The sequence below is a fragment of the Acomys minous genome, assembly GCF_964271855.1.
Source record: "Acomys minous genome assembly, chromosome: 12".
Taxonomy (NCBI): Eukaryota; Metazoa; Chordata; class Mammalia; order Rodentia; family Muridae; genus Acomys; species Acomys minous.
Window position 1 is genome coordinate 51979634 of NC_140493.1, and position 22193 is coordinate 52001826.

A 22193-nucleotide genomic window follows, 5' to 3' on the forward strand; every position below is an offset into this window, starting at 1 on the left:
TTCTGATGACTAATGAGACCACATCATAGGCTCCAAGGCTGATGGGATGGGGCTGTAACAGTCACTATTAGCCATCCACACAATCCCCTCTGTTTACTTCTGTTGGCTACAGAAATGAGAGTGTTTTCAACCGCCCCCTCAAAATCTGACTAATCTATAATTGGTTATGTCACTATAGTGGAGTTTTTCTCCCTTTGCAATTGAATAATCCAAACTCGCAAAAACCCACTTCTTAGTTGCACTAAGGAGTTGGGCAGGGAACTCTTTGAGTTTTTAGATGTGGTAAGGAGAAGCAATGGGTAATGGGAACTAATGCATTATTCCCCTGGGAGCGGAGCTAATGCAAGAGCAGGGCCCATGCATTATCCCAAAATCCATGGATTTATCTGATAACCATGGGGGAATCCACTCAGAAAGTAGTGCTGGAGTTAAGAGCAGGGACAAGAGCTAAGGAATCAAAAATCATACTTAATGTGCCCTTAGCTGGTTGCATTTTCTTCCTACATGCACAGGAACAGAAAGAGGTGATTGCAAAGTCCCTGCTCCCTCCTCATCTGCTCACTGTCTACATGCATACGGGTGTGCAGCCACTGCACTCTAGGTTTAGAGCAAATGCTCTATGCTTCCCAGGAGAACGCAGGTCACCAGTGACTTTACACAGATCAGGCTCCAGCACACCAGGAGCTGGTCAGAGGCACTGCCCCATGGGGTAACACTAAGCACCTACTTCAGTCTTGACCATACTTGCTTTCCATTTACTATATAGACAAAGACCCGGTTTTGCATACTACGGGACGGGGAAAGTTTATGACACCTTATGTTTATGACACCCGTGGATCTCTCTGTAGGACACACTGTCATACTACCTCTTGGCTCTCATCCAGATTTTTTTTCCAGTTTGGAAAAGAGGAAACTAGCAATTATTTTGAGCCCACTCTGTGTGCCAGCTGCCTGACTCTGGACTGAACACATACCACCACCTTAAGTAGGATTTGTTCTTATCCATGCAACTTGTGTATCTAAGAAAAGTTGGGAAAATTCATCAGGTAGGAGGAGTAGCTGTATTTAAACACCACCTTGAATCTAGATGCCTGGGCAGGGACGGGGGATATCACCAAACGACAGAGGCCAGGCATGCAGCCGGCAGCTGGCTAAGGACAAGACCAAGCAACTGCTGCTCAGTCATCACCTCAGGATTGCAGCCCACCATGGGGAGATAATATTCTGAGTGGGCAAGAGAAAAGGTGGAAGAGGGAAGGGATGACTCAGACAATCATAAACGCACAGCCCACTTCCTCCATCACTCCAACTGTATCAACTAGGAATTGTCTATGGCCTCCTACTTTACATAGGCAGCAGATACTGTACCACACACAAGAACATGAATAGGCATTGCATCCCTAATAGCTTCCTAGGGATGGGGTGGCCATATGTCTACATTCAATACTGGGCCTGCTGTGTGGGCTGCTTCTGGCTTCTTCACTACTCAACTAGGGGACAGAATTATCTCCAGGACCAGAAGACATATGTAGGCGGCTTGCTGCACAGCAGACGCTGTTGGGAAGCATGTAAAATAAATTAGCATATTTAGCTGCATTCTCACCACAGCTTTATGAGGTAGATGCCCTTAATCACAGATGTGCCAAGAACGGTATACCAAAGGTAGGAGCTGCCCGAGGCTCACACTGCTAGCAGGTGCCAATTCAACACAAGATCTCCTGTATCTGGTCCTCAGCACAACATGGCCTCTCCAGAGGTGGAGTCACCTGACCGGGGACTCTGATGTGTTGCTGAAGCCTGCCTATATAGTATCCACTTGGCTTGCTACTTCCTGAAACACCTTCTGGCTTTTGATCAGTTCTGACTTACAGAGACATCTTCCCCAACTCTGCACCTGTAAGGCTCATTATCTTATGCCTGGGGAAAGCAAAGCTCAGAGAGATTAAGAAATGTATTCAGAATCCCAAAGCCAGCAAGTGGCAGGGCTAGGAAGTCAAACTCAACCATGTGCACTTTCAACCATGATCCATTTAATGCCAGCCTTGGAAAGCATTTTACATATAAGAGGAAAAACAGCCCATTGCCCAGGAGCTCTACTGTCTCAAAGTCGCACAGGTGCCCTAATGTAATTCCCTGAACAGAGCTATAGGGAAAACATAATTATATCAGTATTTCATAGCAGACCCACATGTTAAAGTGGGAGGCATCATAATCACACTCAAAGGGCCCAGTGTTGATCGTGAGAGAAAGTGACCACCCAGGAGCCTCACACAGTGTTCTTATGCTCAGTTCCACCCCTGGCACTTGTTCTGGGACATTTTTGAGATTCCTGGTCCTATCTTTCTTCCAGGCCTTTGCTGGCTAGTTTTATGTCAGCTTGACACAAGGTAGAGCCATCTGAAAGGAGAGAACTTCGATTGAGAAGACGCCTCCATAAGATCCAGCTGCAAAGTGTTTTCTTAATTAGTGATTGATGTGGGAGGGCCCAGCCCACTCCGAGTGACGCCATCCCTGGGCTGGTGGCCCTGGGTTCTCTACGAAAGCAGGCTGAGCAAGCCATAATGAGCAAGCCAGTAAACAGCACCCCTCCACGGCCTCTGCATCAGCTGCTACCCCCAGGATCCTGTCCTGACTTCCTTTAGTGATGAACTGTGCTGTGCAAGTATAAGAGGAAACTAAACCTTTTCCTCCCCAGTTTCTTTGGTCATGGTGTTTGATCACAGCAATATAACCCTGACTAAGACAGGTAAATGAAGCCCTGCGTAGAAGCCCTGGCTCCTCTAGCTGGGCGATCCACACCTCCTGTGGACTGTAGAGGTATAGACATGGTGCCAAACTTCTGTAGAGCATTGATGTAAGCCTCAGAGCTAGTCTGCTAAGGGATGTGGCAGGCAGAGTAATACTCGGAAAAAAAAATCCTGCTAGACCTGCAGACAGCTGCAGTTAGTGGTCACACTACCCATGTCCTCACTGTTTCCTACTCTGTCAGAAAAGAGCAGGTGAAGGGAGAAGGCAGAGCTGTGCCTTCCACAATGGCATGCTTACACTGCCATCTTTACAGCCTAGAGGGAGATGACATGATGACATGGTAGGGTCCTGCAGCGCCATCTCTCCTCTCCTACAGAAATCACGGACCTCTTGCTGCATAATGAGAAGCCGAAACAGAGTGAGTTGGGAGAACTGGTCCGCAAGGAATAAGAAGGCCTGGGTCACACAGGCCTCACCCCAGCCCTTTTGTGCCTATTTCCAAACTTAGAAAAAAGGATCAAAATCAAAATACCTCTCCATCTGGGCTGCCCTAAAGGGCAAGTGGGACAGTGCCTAGGCAGCACTGAGCATGGCGCCTGGCATCTAACAAGCATGACTCATTCATTCATTCATTCATTCATTCAAACAAGCACTACTCATTCATTTGTTCATTCTAACAAGCACTACTCATTCATTTGTTCATTCTAACAAGTACTACTCATCTCATTTATTCAATCCCTAAACCAAAACATATTTCCAACACATCTGTTACAGCTTGTGCAAGGCACACAAACACATGATTGCAGTCAGAGGCTCTCTCCTTATTGGTGTCTACATGCTAAAGGAAAGACAAAACAGACAAGCAAATTAGCCAGATGTATTTCCCTCACTATGGAGGAAATACACTTAACATGGTGATAGAGAGATGAATAAGCTTCCAGGATGAGCACTGGACCCCTCCCTGAGGGGAGTGCCATCTGAGCTAAGATACAAGGAGAACGGCTAGGAAAGGGGAGGGCACAGCAGGAACACCAGCAGAGCTCCAGGGGCTTAAGGGCTTTGGCTGAAGGACACTGTTTAGCAGTGGAGGTGAGAAACAAGATCCACCAAGGAATAAGTGGCAAAGTCAGGGGAAAGGGTGAGCCCTTATAACCCAAGGCAGGATTTGGAATTCAAGGCCACAAAGAGACAGCTGCCCAGAAGGGCAAGGACAAATGTGTTAGAAACTGGGCAGGAGACTTTGCACTCCTGAAGAGACATAATGTGACCATGGAGATCCCTGTGGGTGTCACTATCACAGAAACTCTGAATGGGACACCCACTATGCAAAGCCTCAAGTGTCGCAGGGTGCAGGCTCATTTCCTTCCACAGACCCTTGGCTCAGCACCTGTCACCAGAGACTGTGACTATAGTTCCCTGAGAGGGGCAGACAACAGAAGAACAGTAGAACACTGGGGATCAGCAGAACTCAGGACAGCCCAGGTAACACATTCCAGCCATCCAGCCAGCAACTATCAGCCCTCAGTGCATGAGAGATGATATGCTGTTCAGAAGCAAACTTCGCTTTCTTTATTCCACATATTTAATGACAGCTATGTACCTGGCACTGATCTGAGTGAAAATAATGCACCAAACCATGAGTCTGCTACCATGGGGATGTGTCCAACCAAAACGATGGACTGTAATGAGCAGGTTACTGAGGTAAAGGCATGACAATGGAGAGGCAGCAGGTGGCTCCAGGGCCAGAGATGTCTCAACCAAGAGAGGATGGAGGTCAGGAGAGGAAGGCAGGAACAAAAGGGAGGGACTCACTGGAGGTCCAGGCAAGGGTCTGAAAGTGGGAAAAATTCAGACATCATAACTTGAGTACGGCCAACAAAGGAAAAACTAAGGACAGAAAATGGGATGAAAACATCCTGGAGAAGGACTATCGTGATGAGGCAGGCTGAAAGAATAAGCAGAGACCAGGCAAAGAGGCTGCTTCGTTGCCAGGCAAGTGACAACAACGGCTTGTGCCTGAATTAAGGGGTGATTATTTTTAACTGCCAACTTGACACAAGCACCTGGGAAGACAGTCTTAGTTAAGGAATTCTTTAAATCAGGCGGCCCTGTGGGCTTGTTTATGAAGTTCTATCTTTACTAAGTTAATTGATGTAGAGAGAACTAGCCCACCCTGGGCGGCACTATTCCCTAGGGAGGGGCCCTGAGCTGTATAAGTGAAGAGAGAGTTAGAAAACAGTGAGCAAGTATATATATGGCCTCTCTCCGCTCTTGAGTGTGGACATGATATGACCAGCTGTTTCAAACTTCTCCCTGCCGTGTCGTCCCTGCAATTACTGAATCTGACCTGGAATTGTGAGCTAAAATCAGACATTTCTTCCCCAAGTTGCTTTTCCTTAGAAAAGTTTATCAAGATAACATAAACAAAACTAGGACAGATGGAGTAGAGGTGATATGAGGTGGACAGACCCTGCTCTAACATAAAACCAGTCCTGTAGCTTTGGTGGCAGATCAAATGCCACGCATTGTCTGGGAGAGAATACTGCCCCAGAGCCCACTTCCAAAGACAGTTGACATTTGACATGAGTGATTAATATGCAGAAGAGCAAAGGCCAGGCCCTGTCTAATTAGCAATCAAATGAGCGCCTGTGTCTGTGTGTGCTTATGACTGCATGAGTGTAACTATGACTTGCTTGTGTGTCTGTATAACTAGTGTGTGGGCTTATGTCTGCATTTATGATAAATTTAAACAAAACCTAAGCCAATGTAAGGCAGAGGGCAGAAACAAAACAAGCACATTTTACAGTAAAATAAGTCACTGGACTATACAGCATGGACCACTGTTGCCTCCAGTCTTCCAGTAAGTGCAGTGAGAGTCAGAAACATTCAATTAGTCAACCACATTTCTTGAAAGGCCCAGAGACCCTGTTTCACCTCATGTCCCCACTTGTTCTTTGACAGCTAAGCTAGAAAGCACTTAGCACAGGGACATGGGAAACGTAAAATGACCCTATGAGTTTAATTATATAGATGTGTATTTATAGACATAAAACCTAATTTATATATAGAGTCTTTGTGTGTGTGTATATATATATATATATATATATATACACATATATATATGTATATATCAAATATCAATTTACTTGTGGTTACTATAAGTTTACCCTTTTATCAACTGAAAATTAAAACCATAATTTGTATGTGTGTGGCCCAGGCTAGCCTTGAACTGGTGATCCTCCTGCCTCCACCTCTTTTAGCAAATCCTACCACAATTTGAAATTAAGTCAGCTCTCCATAGGCTGGAATATACTGACAGGACATGACCCCCATAATAGGGATTGTGAGATCTGAGAGGATACAGCTCATTTACCAGGATGGCACCAGCACCAGACTGATGGGGCTGACACAGGCCCCACAGCTGGGTATGGCAAGACTGGGCACAGTGCATACCTTAGCTCACATCACCTTCTAATCCCACAGAGGCATTCTGAGGCCTGAGAAGGATATTTTAGGCATCTATGGGTAGCACAGAGCAGTGACAGGCAGAGAAAAAGCTGTGCTTGGCACATGGGGTGGCCAGCTTGTTATCATGATGTTGACCAAAACACAGGAAGAGAAGAGAAGAGCCCCTTCGATGAGACCTCCACTTCCCATTCAGTTCCCCAGGGGGACTGAGGCCCTGGGAAAAATCCTGCCGAGATCACCTCAGAAGCAGGTGGCAGTGACTGGCCCTGGCTAGAAGCAACGTGCAGGAGGCCTTCCAGCTGTAAAGGTGTTTGCTACCAAGCTTCACTTCCTGAGTTCAGTACCCAGGATGTATGTAGTAGAAAGAGAAGATTGGCCTGTACAAGTTGTTCTCTGACCACTATGTATGTGCCTTACATACTAACTTACTAAATAAATAATTAAATGTAAAACTTTTACAAATAAACAGCCTGCGGGAACAAACTCATAAGAGTTCATCACTAGAACATTCTATACAGCAAAGAACCAAAGCCAAATAAATGGTCATAGGGAATAAAAGGGGAGAAGATGGGTGCATTCCTGGTACCAGAGGGAAGGCACCTCTGTTCTGAGTGATGAGATGTGGAAAGCAGAACATGTCAGCTGTATAAGCAGGAACAGGAGTCAGCCAAGGACATGCAATAAGCAGGCTTCGATGTGGCTGGCAGAACCAGGGGAAGTTTTCCTTAAGCGTGTATATTAAGAGATAATTCACTAACAGGGTGGTTTTCAGTTCGTCATCCACTCCAGTCACATTCTAATAAAATTTCCCTCAATCAGAGTTAATTAGCTAGATTAACATGTCCATTGGGCAACAAGGACATGGCAAGGTTCTCCAGAGGGAACTCACAGTGACCTTCAGAGAGGGTGGAGCCTGAACCAGCTGCCGCTTGTGGCCCATGCAGTCCCTCTGCCAAGCCACAGGCCCGACGTGGCACTCTAAACCCACAGCTGGGATGCCACCCATTTCTCTCCAGCCTCTAGATCCACCCAGGGAGAAGAAATGGGTGGGTCTCTCTGTGGTCACATATATATTCCCAGATATAAAATGTGCATGCCTGGATGTGTATGTGGAATGTAAGGAGTGTGTGTGCGTGTGTGTGTGTGAACATGCACACACATGCTTGTGCATGTGTATGTGGTGTTTATGTTATGTGTGAGGTGTAAAGTGTGTGTGGTGCGTGCATGATGCGGTATCTTTTAGTGTCAGCAAACTGGATAGCAAATGAGCGCTACCTGCACATACAGACTTCAGGGAGTGACATAGACAGCATGGTCAAACACCAATCAAAATGCAGGGCAGGCTTTTTCTCTAATGAGAACCCCATTACACACTACAGTGACAGACTTATTCTCCTCCTCACGTAGAATAGGCCTCTCTCATACCACCCCTAGTCATGCTAGCAAGTGGGGCATGCAGTGATCGACCAAAAAGCAAACGGGTAAATTGAGGATGCCCACATACCATAATGGTTAGAAGACCACGGAAGCAGGGAGACAGCCCCTTCTCTAAATCCATACCAGCATCTCAACTCAACAAGAAAAGGCAGGAGCAGAATTGGGCCTTTCCTCCAGGACAAAGGAGAGAGGACCACCACAGCCTTTCCTCAGAATAGAAGTAGGCGGAGGCTCCCCCCACAGCAGCGGACTGGCATTCCAGAGACCCATTCACATGGGAGATAAGCTATATAAAGATCATTCTGCGGCCACCACAGAGTCCTCCAGGGTAGAGAAAGCTCTTAATTACAGCTGAGGTTCCGGGTTAAGCCTGTCCACAGCACAGCCTCAACCCCACACACTTCAGGAAGCTGGAGCTGTGACTGCGTTCACTGAGAACCTCACTCCGGCCACAGAGAAGAGTGAGTTGGGACTGTGACATAAAGACACTCCTCTGGATGTGCCTAAAGTCAACGTGACAGTAAGGTCCAGCACCATGGGCGGCCCCAAAACCCTGCTCGTCCTCTAAGCTGCCCACGTTCCCTTAAGTAGACATACTGGCTTAAAATGAGAAAATAAAGGTTGTGAAAGCAACCAGACCCCCCACTCACCTTCACCAACATCAGCACCACCTCCATTCAGCATCAGAAACATCAACATTATCTCCATTCAGATCATCACCATCAGTATCACACGACCCCATTCAGCATCACTTCCACTCACATCATTATATAAAGTCCCTGTTCAGAATGGCTCCCATGCAGCTCAGGCGTCACTGTCACTCACAGACATCTTCCATGTGCAGAGGCTGTTTCTGGTGTTTGGACTCTGTGATGTGCCTTGATCTGATCTTCCCAGATGTTCCCATGATGTTACTGTTAGCCTTTTTATTTTGTTTTGCTTTGTTTATACTTGAAGTGATTGTAAGGGGCTTTCGTTTCAATTGTCACCAGAGCAGACCAGGCCCGCCTCATCTCACAGCTGTGTTTAGAGAAAAAAAAATGCTTTCTCCCTGGGTGGCTAAGCATTAATTTAAACCTCACTTCTGCTTAGGCATTTGGAGAATCCTGGCTACGGAGAGCCCATGTGATTTTCTTGAGGGTATCGTAGTGAGCATGTGTTGCTCTGGATCTAGCTGCATCTGTCTCGCCTTCTCCTGATACCTTCTCCTACTCACTATGGCTTACATCTGGTATAAAACCCCCCTTCCTCAAAGGAGAAGGGTTAGTAACTTTCTACTCTCAAATATTAAACAAGCTCGTTTGACTTAAGGCTCATAATATTCAGTCTGTTTCCTTACCTGGGCTATAAACTGGACTATGAGACTTCACGCTACCTGCCCTGGGCAAACTAGATGGAAGGCCAGGCCTCCTGGGAAATGGCCTCCTTCCTTAAGCTTGCAGGCCACAGAGCTCTAAGGAGCAATGACAGGCTTGTGCTGGCATCCTCTCCACCCACACACATCCACTCAATCCTGTACCCTGCTCCCAAGAGGCATGGTGACCAGGATGGCCTCACCTCGAGTCTTTGGGTAACTGACGCATGCGCACAAGGCCAGGCCAAGGGAGGTAGCAGCCGGGCTAGAGAGGTGTAAGGCTCCTTGTCAGATCTTTTTTAGATATTTTCCAGGAAATAGCTGAATGCTTCCTGTACAAAGCTTTTCTTCAGCCCTTACCAATTCACTCATTCATTTCCGCCCCCCATGCATCCTCCAAACATGACTTTCATCAGAATTGCCTTCAGTAAAACCCACGTCATACCATACACAGATGCCCATGACTGGAAAGAGAGGAAAAAGGCACAAAGTCATTCTGTGAAGCCACCTGACCTTTAACCTTTTTTAAAAATGCATACAAAAGTAATGTTATATGGATTGAGCAGATTATATATTTAGACATACACACATTTTAAAAAAAAAAAGAAGTCATGAATTTCACAGAGAGTAAGGGGATATACTGACAGAGGTTGGAGGGAGAAAAGGGGAGAGAGAACTTATGTAATTATATAAGAATCAGCATGCTTTGTGAAGTGTTAGATATAGGCTGGTGTTTTGCAGGGCACTGGGCCTCAGGGTAGACTAGGACCTCATCCTGCCACCGCTGCAGAAGATTTAAGAACAGGGCCAGGATCTGCAGGACAGATACTAGAATTGCCATCATCGACAGCAGAGAGGCATAGCTACCAAGTAAATACAAAGCACACAACAGAACGGGGGAGAGTTAGAACAGGTGGACAGAGCAAATAACACGGCCTATTTCTAGTGGCCAAGCACAACCAATGGGCATTCTCTGTAGGTCTTGTTCAGAGATTTGTGTAAGGCGCCCTGTGGACAACTTCCAGGATCTGATGACTACTTTAACTAGAGGCAGCCTCATTAACTGTGTCATTGAACTACCACAATGTCATCATTATAAGCATATATCAGGGCTGGAGTGGTGGCCTGGTGGCTAAGAGATCTTGCTGTGCAATAGTGAGGACCAGCGCGATGATCCCAGCATCCATGTGCCAAATACTTGTAAGCCCAGCTCTGCAGTAGGCAGAGCAGGAGGACCACTGCTGGCCCAGGACAAGCAGAGAGTGATAGAAGAAGTTGGCTGAAGTTCTTCTCTGGCCTCGGCACATGTGCAGGTGGGCGCACCCATACGCACATGCACACACACATTTGCACATGAATAAGCAAACAAATGGATGCATCTTTTAAAAATGTCATAGGGCTCAGAATATAGACTAATTGGATAAATAGGAATGCCCGCCTTAAAAAGGCGAGCTAAGTCTCATATCTCAATTTACAGCATGATTTTGAAGTGCGCCATGATGGGGGGGGGGGGGAGGGAGGCACCAGTTCTGATGTCAGCAATTTGTAAAAAATAATACTGTGTAATTATTCCTTGAGAATGTTGTATATGTATACAATGTACACTACCTCACTCCTACTCCCCACAGAACCTACCAATACAACCTACCTGCCTCCTGAGAAAATAACCACAACCAAACACACAGAATGAAAACAAGACAGCGTTGTTCTTTAAGTCAGTGGGGCAGGGTTTGCTGTGGCCTGTGCTCTGAATCATTGTCCCTACCTAGCTCGGAGGCAAGGTTGGTGACGGTGAGCCTTCACCAGTAGTCACAGCTGGAGGAGGCCACCCTGTGCAGGCTAGAGGCTAGAAGCAACATTCTGCTCCCAGGCCTGCCATCCTAGGAGCTGTGCGGCATGTCTCAGAAATTCACCTTTCAGGGTTTTTTTTTTTTTCTGCCACTCCCATTCAGCCTTGCCAAGGTCTAGAACCAGGCTGAGGCAGACTAGAAAGATGAAAAAGTGCCAGTGATCACTACCAGTTACCTCTGGATTCCCAGAAATCTACCTCAAGGCATTCTGGGAAGACAGCTGGAGCTTGCATGCTGGATTTCTGCCCCTCTGTCAGGGGTATGACACGCTACCTCCTCCTAGCCCAGGCTTCCGCAGCATGAACCTGCACCAGCCCATCAGCCCAGCCCTGTCCTGTCTGTTATTTCCCTCTCCAACCCACCTCCACCCTGAGCTACTGCTAAGGATGGCTCGTCTTCGGCTCTGCCTGCCAGAATCTTAGCATCTGGGAAAAAGAGAGGACATTTGGATTGTAACAAGGGTCAAACAAAGTCAATTGTTAAGTCCATGGTCAATGCTTATTTTGCACACCAGGAAATGGGTTATCTCCACGTAACCTCTGGACATCAGTTCTCTCCCCTGGCAAGCAGAACTAGCTATGGTGCTCATCTCTCCCACACCTCATTCTCTGAATGTCTCGAGCTGTCTTGTAAAGGGATAGTAACTTTTTCCTGCTGCTCACATCCTTCCTTCTCTGCCCAGATCTGACCACACCCTATGTAATACCCTATCATGCCCTCACCTTCACTCCAGAACCCTCTTTACTCAGACTCCTAAAATCTGGGAAAGTCAGCAAGGCCACCGCGTTCTGTAACTGCAGTACACGGGTACACAACAACTCACCAGTGGGTCAGAGCATCCTTGGATTCCACCTCACCTCACCTGTCAGTCCCACACATTCACGGTCATGCTGAGCACACTTCCTCCAGAGAGCCCCCCACCCTGTATGCTCAGCAGGGCATCCCCAACAGGCAAGGCTCCAGCCTTGCTTCGCATAGCTCTGAACAACTCTCAGGTATTTACTGACTTGGAGACAAGGACCCACCAACCTTGTCTACTGCCCCAGAAGTCAGCACAAGGCCTCACAGATGTGGACACTCAAATAGTGCCCAGTTCATTCAAACCCCAGCTTAACAAACAACACAGACAGTCATACTGTGGTAAGAAAATGTAGAGCCACACCAGTTTCTGGAATAATTTATGCTTTTTCCTCACTGGGTTTCAGGCCAGAGCCCTTCATAGGACCTGATCCCTCTAAGCCTGTGGGTTTTCAACCTGTGGGTTGTGACCCCTTTGGGGTTTTGAATGACCTTCATAGGGGGTCGCCTAAGACCATCAGAAAACACAGATAGTTAATTCGATTCACACCAGGAGCAAAATTACACTTAGAGTAGCAACGAAAATAACTTTATGGCTGGGGGGGGGGGGTCATCACAACGTGAGAAATTATATTAAAGGGTCGCAGCACTAGGGAGGTTGAGAACAGCTGCTCTAAGCCATCCCCAGCTGTCCCACTACTGGCCCCATCCACTGGCCCCAAGTTCCCAAGGGGCTCTGCGGGTGGAGGAGCCACTGGGCTTCCCAGCTGCCGCGGACTGTTTAGTCCCCTGCAGCCATCGGCAAGAGGGTCAGACATACTCTGGTGCCTCACCTTTGACCATGTCCCCTGGAGGGGGAGACCTGGTGGCACTCAGAGGAAGGACAGCAGGTTACCAAGAAGAGACTTGATACCCTATGAACATATACAGAGGGAGGTAATCCCCCTCAGGAACAGTCATAGGGGAGGGGAATAAGGGGAAAATGGGAGGGAGGGAAGAACGGGAGGATACAAGGGATGGGATAACCATTGAGATGTAACAGGAATAAATTAATAAAGGAGAAAAAAAAAGGAAAAAAAAAAAAAAAGAGGGTCAGACGCTGGTCCCAGCACGTCTTCCCCTAACCAGTCTCCAAAGACAGGCCTTGCTAAACCTGGAGAGGAAGGCCACACAGCATCTACTGCTAGCCAAGAAGGACAAATATCACTACAGCGAAGAGCTGAAAATCACAGGCAGGCTGGGGAAAGACAAAGGCTCTCCCTCGACATTTCCCATTCTGTGAGGGATGTCCACAGGACAACCTCTCCAAAATGCTGGAGGTCAGACTCCAGGGTCAGCCATGGGGCCAGTATCAGTGTGCCTGCTCTTGTCCAATGCCCATGCCCTCCTCCCGTTACCCACCCCACTCAACAAATTCTAGGCAAACAAGTTAGAGAGCTGGGTCATCTTAGATGTCAGCCAGCGGGTCCCTAACCCTGGGTGTGCAGAATACATGGAGTCAGCCTACTACTATTTTCTTTCCTGATCATTCGCTTTCTCTAGGAGACCCCGCTATGTACAAGGCTCTGCCTCTAACTTTTTTTCTTTTTTTTTTTTTTTACCTCTTGAATTGTTATTCTCTTAATATTTCTTTAAAAAAAATAAAACCCCGTTATTGTAATAAACTCACAAATTTAAAACATCACACAGCCAGCTTGAGGATGCCACTCGAACAAGTGCTTGCCGGGTCCCCCAAACTGTATACATCTCAGACAGGCCCCGCCTCTAACTTCAGAAGCTCTAGGAGGTCAGCAGACCAAAGATGAAGAGGAAACAGGTTTACTTTTCAACCTCCGGGTCTTTCTCAACTCTGCCCACCACCTCTACTCAAGGAGAGAGAAGCCAAGCTGTTGTTTGGATAACAGACAGCCTCTACCCTTGCTTTGCTAACCCCAGGGAACAGTGGCTTCACCGGCACTTCCTCTGTTTCTTGCCTACCCAGGCGTCCTCAGAACTTGGTACAATGGCTGTCTCTGCCCACAGAACTTTCTGCTGCCTGTGCAGGTGGCATCTGGGGATGGCCGTGGAAGGGGACAGAGCTCCATAGGGAAGCGGAGGCCACTCACTTTCACAAAGCCGACGCCTCAGCTTGCCACGGATCTTGTCAATGGCGTTGAAGTCGGAAACATGGAAGACATGCGCAGACTTGGGCTCTGAGGCGATCTCATCCAGCTCCTCCTTTAGTGCCGCGCCCACGCCAACAGCGAAAATGCGGATGCCGGCTGCATGGGCAGCTGCGGCAGCATCCAGCACCAGGTCCTGACTGCGGCCATCTGTCAACAGGATAGCCACCTGCTGGAAGGCACGGTTCCCAGGCCGGCCGCCCGCCTGGGCAGAGAAGCTGCGACTGGTGATATAACGCAGTGCATCGCCCGTGTTCGTGTTGCCCCCATGGTAGGTGATGCGCCGCGCAGCTGACTTCACCTCCTCACGGGAACTGAAGTGGCCCAGCTCGAAGGCTGTAGTGGGCCTGTCACTGTAGCGCACAACACCCACACGGGTGTGGTCAGGGCCCACCTCAAAGGTGTCTACCAGGTTGGCCACCCACTGGCGGACCTTCTCAAAGTCCTCCTTGCCCACGCTGGAAGACGTGTCCAGGAGGAAGACTAGGTCATACTGCACACTTTTGCAACCTGCATGGGAGACAGAATGGGTAAATAGAGACTGAGAGGTGGGAATCACACAGATTTAGTTCCCTCCCTCCAAACCTCTCTCCCTTAGACGTGACTCGGGAGCCTGCCTGCCGTGCCGCTTACTGACATCCCACAGCAGGGTGAGGCTTACAGTTACAGTGAGGACCACCTGCGGCCATGTGACATCACATTGGCATGAGTTATATCCATGGGACACAACCAGGTGTCAAGCTCTTTGCTTTAACATTGCTTAAAAAGTGATGTCAATTTATTAGTATTTGAGTATCTGTGTACATGTCTGTACACAGAGTACCTGTGCAGGTGCTGAAGGACTTTGGGTGTCTTCCTTCATAGCACCCTCTGAGTGTCCTGAGGCAGAGTCTCTCACTGAGCCTGGAGTTTTCTGGGTTTTGGCTTGACTGCCTGCCCACCAAGCCCCCACAACCTCTCTACCTCCCTTCACTACAGCACATGCTTTATCAAGCACCCAGCTTCTATGTGGGTGTTGGGGATGTGACGGGCTTGGTGGTCTATGGTCAACTTTCCTACACCTAACTGAATGCAAAGAGCAAGTTTCCAGCCTGGTCATGTGGATTTGCATGACTTCATGGAGTGCACTGCATGGAGCATTTTATCAATCTTTATGTATATTCAATACACCTTTATAAAAAAGTTCTATAATGCTTCTTATGGTCTCTCCATCTCTCTGTCTCTGTCTGTGTATGTCTCTCTCTCTCTCTCTCTCTCTCTCTCTCTCTCTCTCTCTGTGTGTGTGTGTGTGTGTGTGTGTGTGTGGGTGTGTGCGCGCGCGTGCACACGCGCATGCACAATTCTTCAGGGATACCCAAGGAAACCTTAGGTATGCAGAACTATAAAAGAACTATTAATTTTATTATTATATACGTTTTGATTTTATACTTGTAAATCAGTTAAAAGCAAAACCCAGATTCACACACTTATACATACACACCCTTTCTCACAGAACCTTCTCACAAAAACCTTCTTCATGGATGAAGACCATCTTATAAAGAGATGGCTCACAAGTTAAGATCACTGGCTGCTCTTCCAGAGGACCCACCTTCAATTCCCAGCACCCACATGGCAGCTCACAATGGCCTGTAACTCTGATTCCAGAGGACCTGGCACCCTCACAGACATGCAAGATGCAGAATACCAGTGCACATAAAAATAAATACATCTACAAAACCCCTCTTCATATAAATTCTCTAAAAATTCTTCACACTATCATATTATATTAATACATTCTTGCTTAGACACAGGTCCAGTCTTACACACTATAGCACACTCACACATGCTTTCACATATTATTTTGCTCTCACAGGGCTCATTTGAACAGATCGTACTTATACAAACTTCATCTGAAGGGCAGCTGTATACTTGCTATATTGGTGACACTCTTGTACACTTAGTCACGAGCTAATACACTTGCCGCTTGCGCACACACATCAACGTTGACCATCCCATGCCCAATTTAATGTCCTACCTGCACGCTGGGCCTGGCAGCCAACATTTCCTCCCCACATCAGTAGCATGCACAGAAGGCAGGCCAAAGGACTCCCTCCGGGGACAGCCATGGCTCTCCTGCTCCTAGAGACCGGCATATGTTGGTCAGGTAGAGACACTTCAGAGATCTAGTGGAGCATTTCCTGTGTGGGAAAAGATGCACACTGTGAAGCACTGCAGAGCTTGGGGGTCAGGACAAGCAGCGAGGAATCCCACATGCAGGTGCCAGCCCATCTCCAGCCTTCAGCTTCGCCCTCCCCAGAGCCAACAGTGGAACCTTCTGAAGAGTGAAGCCACAAGATCTAGCCAGCTCCTTTTCCTGCTTTATCTGTGAAGTCTTGATGCTGGGTGAGCCATATCTGTGCCTTTCCTAGATCCCTTCATTAGTACCATCCCAGTCTCCTAGTTAGCGTGACTCACAGACCTACCATAACCTGCCACCCCTGATCTCACCAGCCCAGCAGGCTCAAGATGGTGGCCGTGGACCGTCAAGCACTTTCCCACAGATACCAAGTCTTTAGCAGACCTTCTCCTATGGAAAAGGTTTCCCTCTGCCAAAACTCCACCCTTACCATGAGCCCTGGAGAAACTCAGCCCAGACATTACTCTTCCCCCTGGCATGACACTCCATATGGCTAAGAGCCACCCTCAGCAGTGTCCAGTGAACAATGAACTCCCCTCCTTTTAGCAATAGGCTGCCATCCCATTAATTTGCCTCCGTGCCTGCCTGCCTACCACTATATCATGCTTGGGTGTTGACAACCCAGGGCGTGAATTTGCATCCTGTATCCATGCACAGCTGGTACCTAAGATTGGAGTAGCAAAAAAGAATTTCCCAAGGGACCCATCTCCCAAATTTGAAAATTTGAAGAAAATGTTTCTTACTGCTTCAAATAGTAGGTGAATAATATACTTTCAGAGTGTATATTAGTAAACAAGAAAGTCAAGTAGGTAGTAAAAGAAAGAGCTGGAAGCAAATGTACTTGTTTTTATGATACTGGTATGATTTGGGTATTTATATCACAGTTTGTTCAGTGTGACAAAAAGAGAGGTCTGTAAACAGGAACTTGCCTGTTGATGTCAGTCAGCTCTTTTCCACTATCGCATTTTATTTAATCCCCAGGACCAGGCTCTGAGTTGGTACCATGATCTCCCTCCTCTGTACCAGCATGGAGGGATGTTGGCCTTATGGATGTCAGTGGTGCTGCTGAGATCTGGACCCTGAAGTCAAAGTCTACTGGGCATGCCCCAGGCCATCTGTTATCCTCCCTTTATGCCAGGGATGTTTATCTGCCAACATTGTATCTCGAAAAGTCTTGTCTACTCTAAATCCCTCATATGCTTTTAACTCTTTGTGATGCCTACTCTAGGACATTGTATGTGTTTATATTTCTGAGATACAACTGAGAAAACTTCATACCTAAGTCTTCTTCAAATAGAGTGCTTTTCCTAGGGTGTGGTTGTAGACAAATGCCTTGAAGACTCTATGCATTTTATTAAAAAAAAAAAAACCTGACACAAGTTCCCAAGCTTTTTTCTAGAAGAGCACCAGTTTTCTCTGCTCTCCACAATCATGGACTTCCTCACATATAATCAGCAACAGAACTTAGGGACCATCTCTTCAATTTTTTCAGCTCAAATGGGATAGATGGTTTCTTGTTTTTCTATGCATATCTTTGGTCCATGAGGTTTGTTATTCAAATGTTTTGCCCAGTTATTCAAATGTTCATTTCTCATTTGGAGTGTGTGAGTGTGTGTGTGTGTGTGTGTGTGTGTGTGTGTGTGTGTGTGTGTGTGTGTACCTATCCTGTGGTACATATGAGTATTAAATTATGTTGTTTAGAGGTGTACTTACCCATGCATGCACCTAAAAAGGCCAGAGGTCTATGCTGTATGTATGTATGTATGTATGTATGTATTATGTATGTGTGTGTGTTTATTTATTTGCTTGCTTGTTTATAGGCAAAGTCTCTCACTGTGCATTTCCTCATTTCAGCTAGACTAGTCCTCAAGTTCCTACTACCCCTGCCCCAACCCCTGTGCTGCAGTTACAGACACATGCCTCTATATTCAACTTTCCTGTGGGTTCTGAAAGTCCGACCTCAGATCCTTATGCTTGCACAGAACGCACTTTGCCCACCCATCCCTGTCTCCAGCCTGTAAATATTTTTAAAATATTTGTCGTTTGTAAAGCCAACATCTGTATAAAGAAGGGATTTTTTAAAAAGAGTTTTACAATTGATGTGTCATTTAATAAATAATCTTTACTTCTCTCCCATGCCTAGGACAGGTAGGTAAAGCACACTGAGCCAGCCTGGATGGGTCCTCATTGACTTCTGGAATCTGATAAGTTGCACTACATGCCAGGACAGGGCAGAGGTCAGGGATCACAGGGAGAAGAAAGCCCAGGGAGTCATGGGAGCACAGGCATAGATAGAGTATATGCCTATCTCCTGGACATTTGGGGAAAGGTCAGGCCTCCTGAGTGTTTTCCTATTGGAGTTTAGAAAGCTGAGCAGAAGACAAGCCCATGTATACAAGGCAGGTAGCAAGTTTAGACAAAAAAAAAAAAAAAAAAAAAAAAAAAACACGTCATTTTCACAGTACCAGAGGGTAACAGGGTACATAAGATCATTCCCATGGAGAAAGGTAAGAAAGTCCCTCTCAGAACAGGTGAATGGACTCTGGAATCAGAGTTCTACAACCTTCGGGCCAATGTAGAATGCTTCCTTTCAAGGCACTGAAGGCAACCTCACAAGTGCCTGGGCTATAAAGGGCCTGAATAATGACATGTGGGGGACTTCAAGAGGCAGACACAGGATCCAAAAAGGGGAATATTCTACCTAAAAAGAAGAAGCAGGGCTCAGGAGTCAAAAGGCCAAGGAGGAAAGAAATGTGGTAATAAGTCTGCTAGGTGTCTGCCATGTCCATGTTGTTGCTTGGGACCTAGACAGTCCCAAGCAATGCTGTGCACCTCAGTAAATACTAGCTTTAGGGATGAATGATCAAAGGCCAATACCAATGCCATCCCACTCTTTTACTATCTGGTAGTGCATGGGAGCTATTTGTTAGATAAATAGTGATATCATCAGAGACCTATGAACTTGGATGGCTAGTCACCACTTATTTTCTACCATATGTCAGACATTGGCTCTGTGTCCTCTCAAGTCAGGCTCTATCACTTTTGTAAAAGGCAAGAAAAGAATGGGATGGAGAAAAGGCACCTCTTTCCCAGGTCACTAAGTTGGTGAGAGCTGAGAGGACACATTGGGATTTGATCGGATAACTCTTCTGCGCGGATCCACACTCTATCATCTCCATAGATGCAGAAAATCCAACAGCAGTGACCTCTCAATGACTGCTGTGGGGCAATAAGAAAGATGGCAGACAGGTAGATAAAGGTAGCGGACAGGTAGCACATACCCTTAGACAATATTTTTCATGGCTCATGAAATTTGATAATTTCCCTGACTGAGGAAGCCAGGCTTCATCCAAGTTATAATCTTCAACTTTTCTGAATTCTTAATGCACTGAGGAGAAAGCACGGATACATCTCTCTATGAGCAAAGCCACGGAGCAAAGGAAAAGTACACTTATTTGTGTGAGTTACTGACGAATGCAATTTATGTCAGCAACAACAAGATTCAACAAGGAAGAACAAATTGATGTAATTATCACACCAATAGAAGGTATGGGAAGGAAATACATATGGCGCCTACTGGCACACAAAAAAAGCATGTGACTTAAGCCAATATCTCTTCAACATATAAAACACCCACTCCAGTAAGACCATAATGGGATTTCTCAGGATAATAAAGGGCAAATCTGAACTCAGGGTTATCATACTTAATGATAAAATGTTGAATGTTTTTTCCTTTGAGGTCAACAACAATACAAGAATCTGTGCTACACAACTTTGCCAGAACAATTTAGCACCACATCATCATCATCATCATCATCATCATCATCATCATCATGAGTCACATCCAACTTGGAAAAGAAGGCAAAGTCTCTGTATGTGGAGATGATATGATCTTATCTGCACAAAATACTAGAGAATCCACAAAACCATTACAACTAATAAATCCATCAGTCATTAATGAAAAATTGAACTCAAGCATTGTCTGTGCTTCTGTGTTCTGACAATGAACCATCCAAAAAAGAATTTTATAAACCCCATGTATGACAAGATCAAGAAAAATAAAATACTTAGAACAGCTGTTGACAAGGGAATGTAAGAATTGTACACATAAAATGACAAAACACCAAAAAAGAAATGAACTTAGGTACGAGCCAATGTGGAGGGCTTCATGTCATCACTTAAAGAGAGTCACAGTTCTACTGGGGTGATGAATAGTGGCTATAGTTATACAACACACAGATCTCATTAGTGGTGTTGAACTGGGTGCTCAAAATGGCTTAGCGAAAAATACGTTATAGATGTGTGTAATATCCTCTATATAGTACATGCACATATACAAAAATAAAATAAAAATAAAAATGTATTCTGTTCCGTCAACACTTCACAAAGATTCAGAACAACATTGAAAATGAAGAGACAGAAAGAATGTAAGAGCCAGAGGATGGGCAACAGTACCATGAAATCCTGTCTTCTGAACATGATGTAGTTATCAAAATGATGAACAATAGTAACTATGGTTACCTGGATGAGACCTGCATAAAATAAAGCCATCCAAAGTTCTCACATAGATGGGGGAGGAGTTCTTGAGGATACATCCCTTACTGGGGTGTAATTGGCAGTTGAGGGCTTGCAAGAGAGCCATTCTTTAAGAGTGTAGCCACAGTGGGCTTCTTATGCTTAAATGGATGGCTCCACATCCAAGCAAATATGGTCAGCACTAACTAGACTAAGATTATACTACTAATAAAATAAGAGGATATGGAACTGGGAGGGGGTATGGGAACCAGGAGAGTCAGAGAGAATGGTAATGGATAATATTCTATTTTGTTGTGTACACCCATGTATACAAGAAAGAGAAAGAGAAATATTACATTTAAAATAGTTTAATATATATCTCCTTGCCCTCTATGCTGAGATTTTGTATGGCTGGAGCTTGTGAGAGTATTGTGGGTGCCATCATAATCACTGTGGGTTCATATGCGCATCTGCCTTGTTGTGCTTGAAAAACACTGTTATCCACAGCTATTAGCATTTGATGGCTGCTGGGGGAGTGAGTTTATTTAATGATGTGACCCTTAGTGGGATGAACACACTAATCCAAAAACTAGATGTGCAACACAAACTGGACTCAATGGGAAAAAGAGGAGGAGGAAGATAAAGAAGAAGGAAGAAGACAGAGAAGGAGGAGGAGGAGGAGAAGAAGAAATAGAAATACTAAATTTGAGTGGAAAGAGATGGGAGAGTTGAGAGGGAGTGAAAATGTTCATAATACACTGTATTTCTCAAAGAAATAATGTAAAAATATCCTCAAAACTAAAACATAATTTAAATTAAGTCAAAAATAAGTAAATAAAAATAGGAAACAAATCTTTTAAATAAAACAAAATAAAGATGTTCACATTACAATTCTTCAGAATGTGTTGTCTCCACAGCAAGTAGAATATACAGTTATAGATGAAATACAGGTTGGCCATCAAGCCCATGGTTTAATACAAAAACTAACATGAATTTTTTTCTGGGTGGGTTCATTGTCTTTGTGAGGGTCTTTCTAGATGAAAGAAGGCAACTCAGAACCAGGCATACAGCAGCCAAAAAAGGACATGCCTCGCCATCAGGGGCCATGAGCTAAGGACCGCAGGTGGCTTCTAGAAGCTAAACATTTAAGAGAAGAGATCCTTCCCTGCAACACTTTGAAAGAATTTAGCATTGCCAGACTTCACCACAGGGAGATCCATTCTTGAAGAACAGTCATCTCAGTTGCTTAGATGCACTAGGCATGTGTCACTTTGTTACACCTACGTCTGCTCAGTGCCAGAATGTCTCTGACAGAACCTTTGCAGTGCCAGGGGGAGGTACTGGATCTTCCCTTGGAAAAATTGTAATCCTGAGACTTAGTGAGAGGTCAACAAAGATGACAGAGGTTCTAGGAGCTGCCCTAGCCATGAAGGCAGACTCACTGATCTGAGAGAAAATAATGGGCAGCAGGTTCTATGGTGCCACAATGACATCACTGCCTGGGCAATGTGTGGATCACAACACCTTATGTGCAGGCAACAAGATACCCTTTCAGTGCCATGCCCAGGGCTGTGAGACCAGGGGTCTGTGGACACTGGGGTACAGATTATGGGGTTCCTAAACATGGTCTCTAATCAGAGGGCTCAAGGCCTTAACCAGAAGGCTAGAATGAAAAATTAGCAAGC

General features: G+C 45.9%; 1 protein-coding gene across 1 annotated transcript in view; it reads right to left on the reverse strand.

The window, feature by feature from the left end:
• The window catches only part of COL22A1 (collagen type XXII alpha 1 chain), a 246003-nt gene that overhangs the window by 207630 nt on the left and 16180 nt on the right, over window positions 1-22193 (reverse strand). Inside the window, exons 2-3 of the mRNA XM_084747922.1 lie at window positions 15832-15994; window positions 13761-14327 (exon numbers count right to left, since the gene is read on the reverse strand). Of these exons, the coding sequence (XP_084604048.1) occupies window positions 13761-14327; window positions 15832-15949 (685 nt within the window). The 5' untranslated portion in view covers window positions 15950-15994. The remainder of the gene's footprint in view (window positions 1-13760; window positions 14328-15831; window positions 15995-22193) is intronic.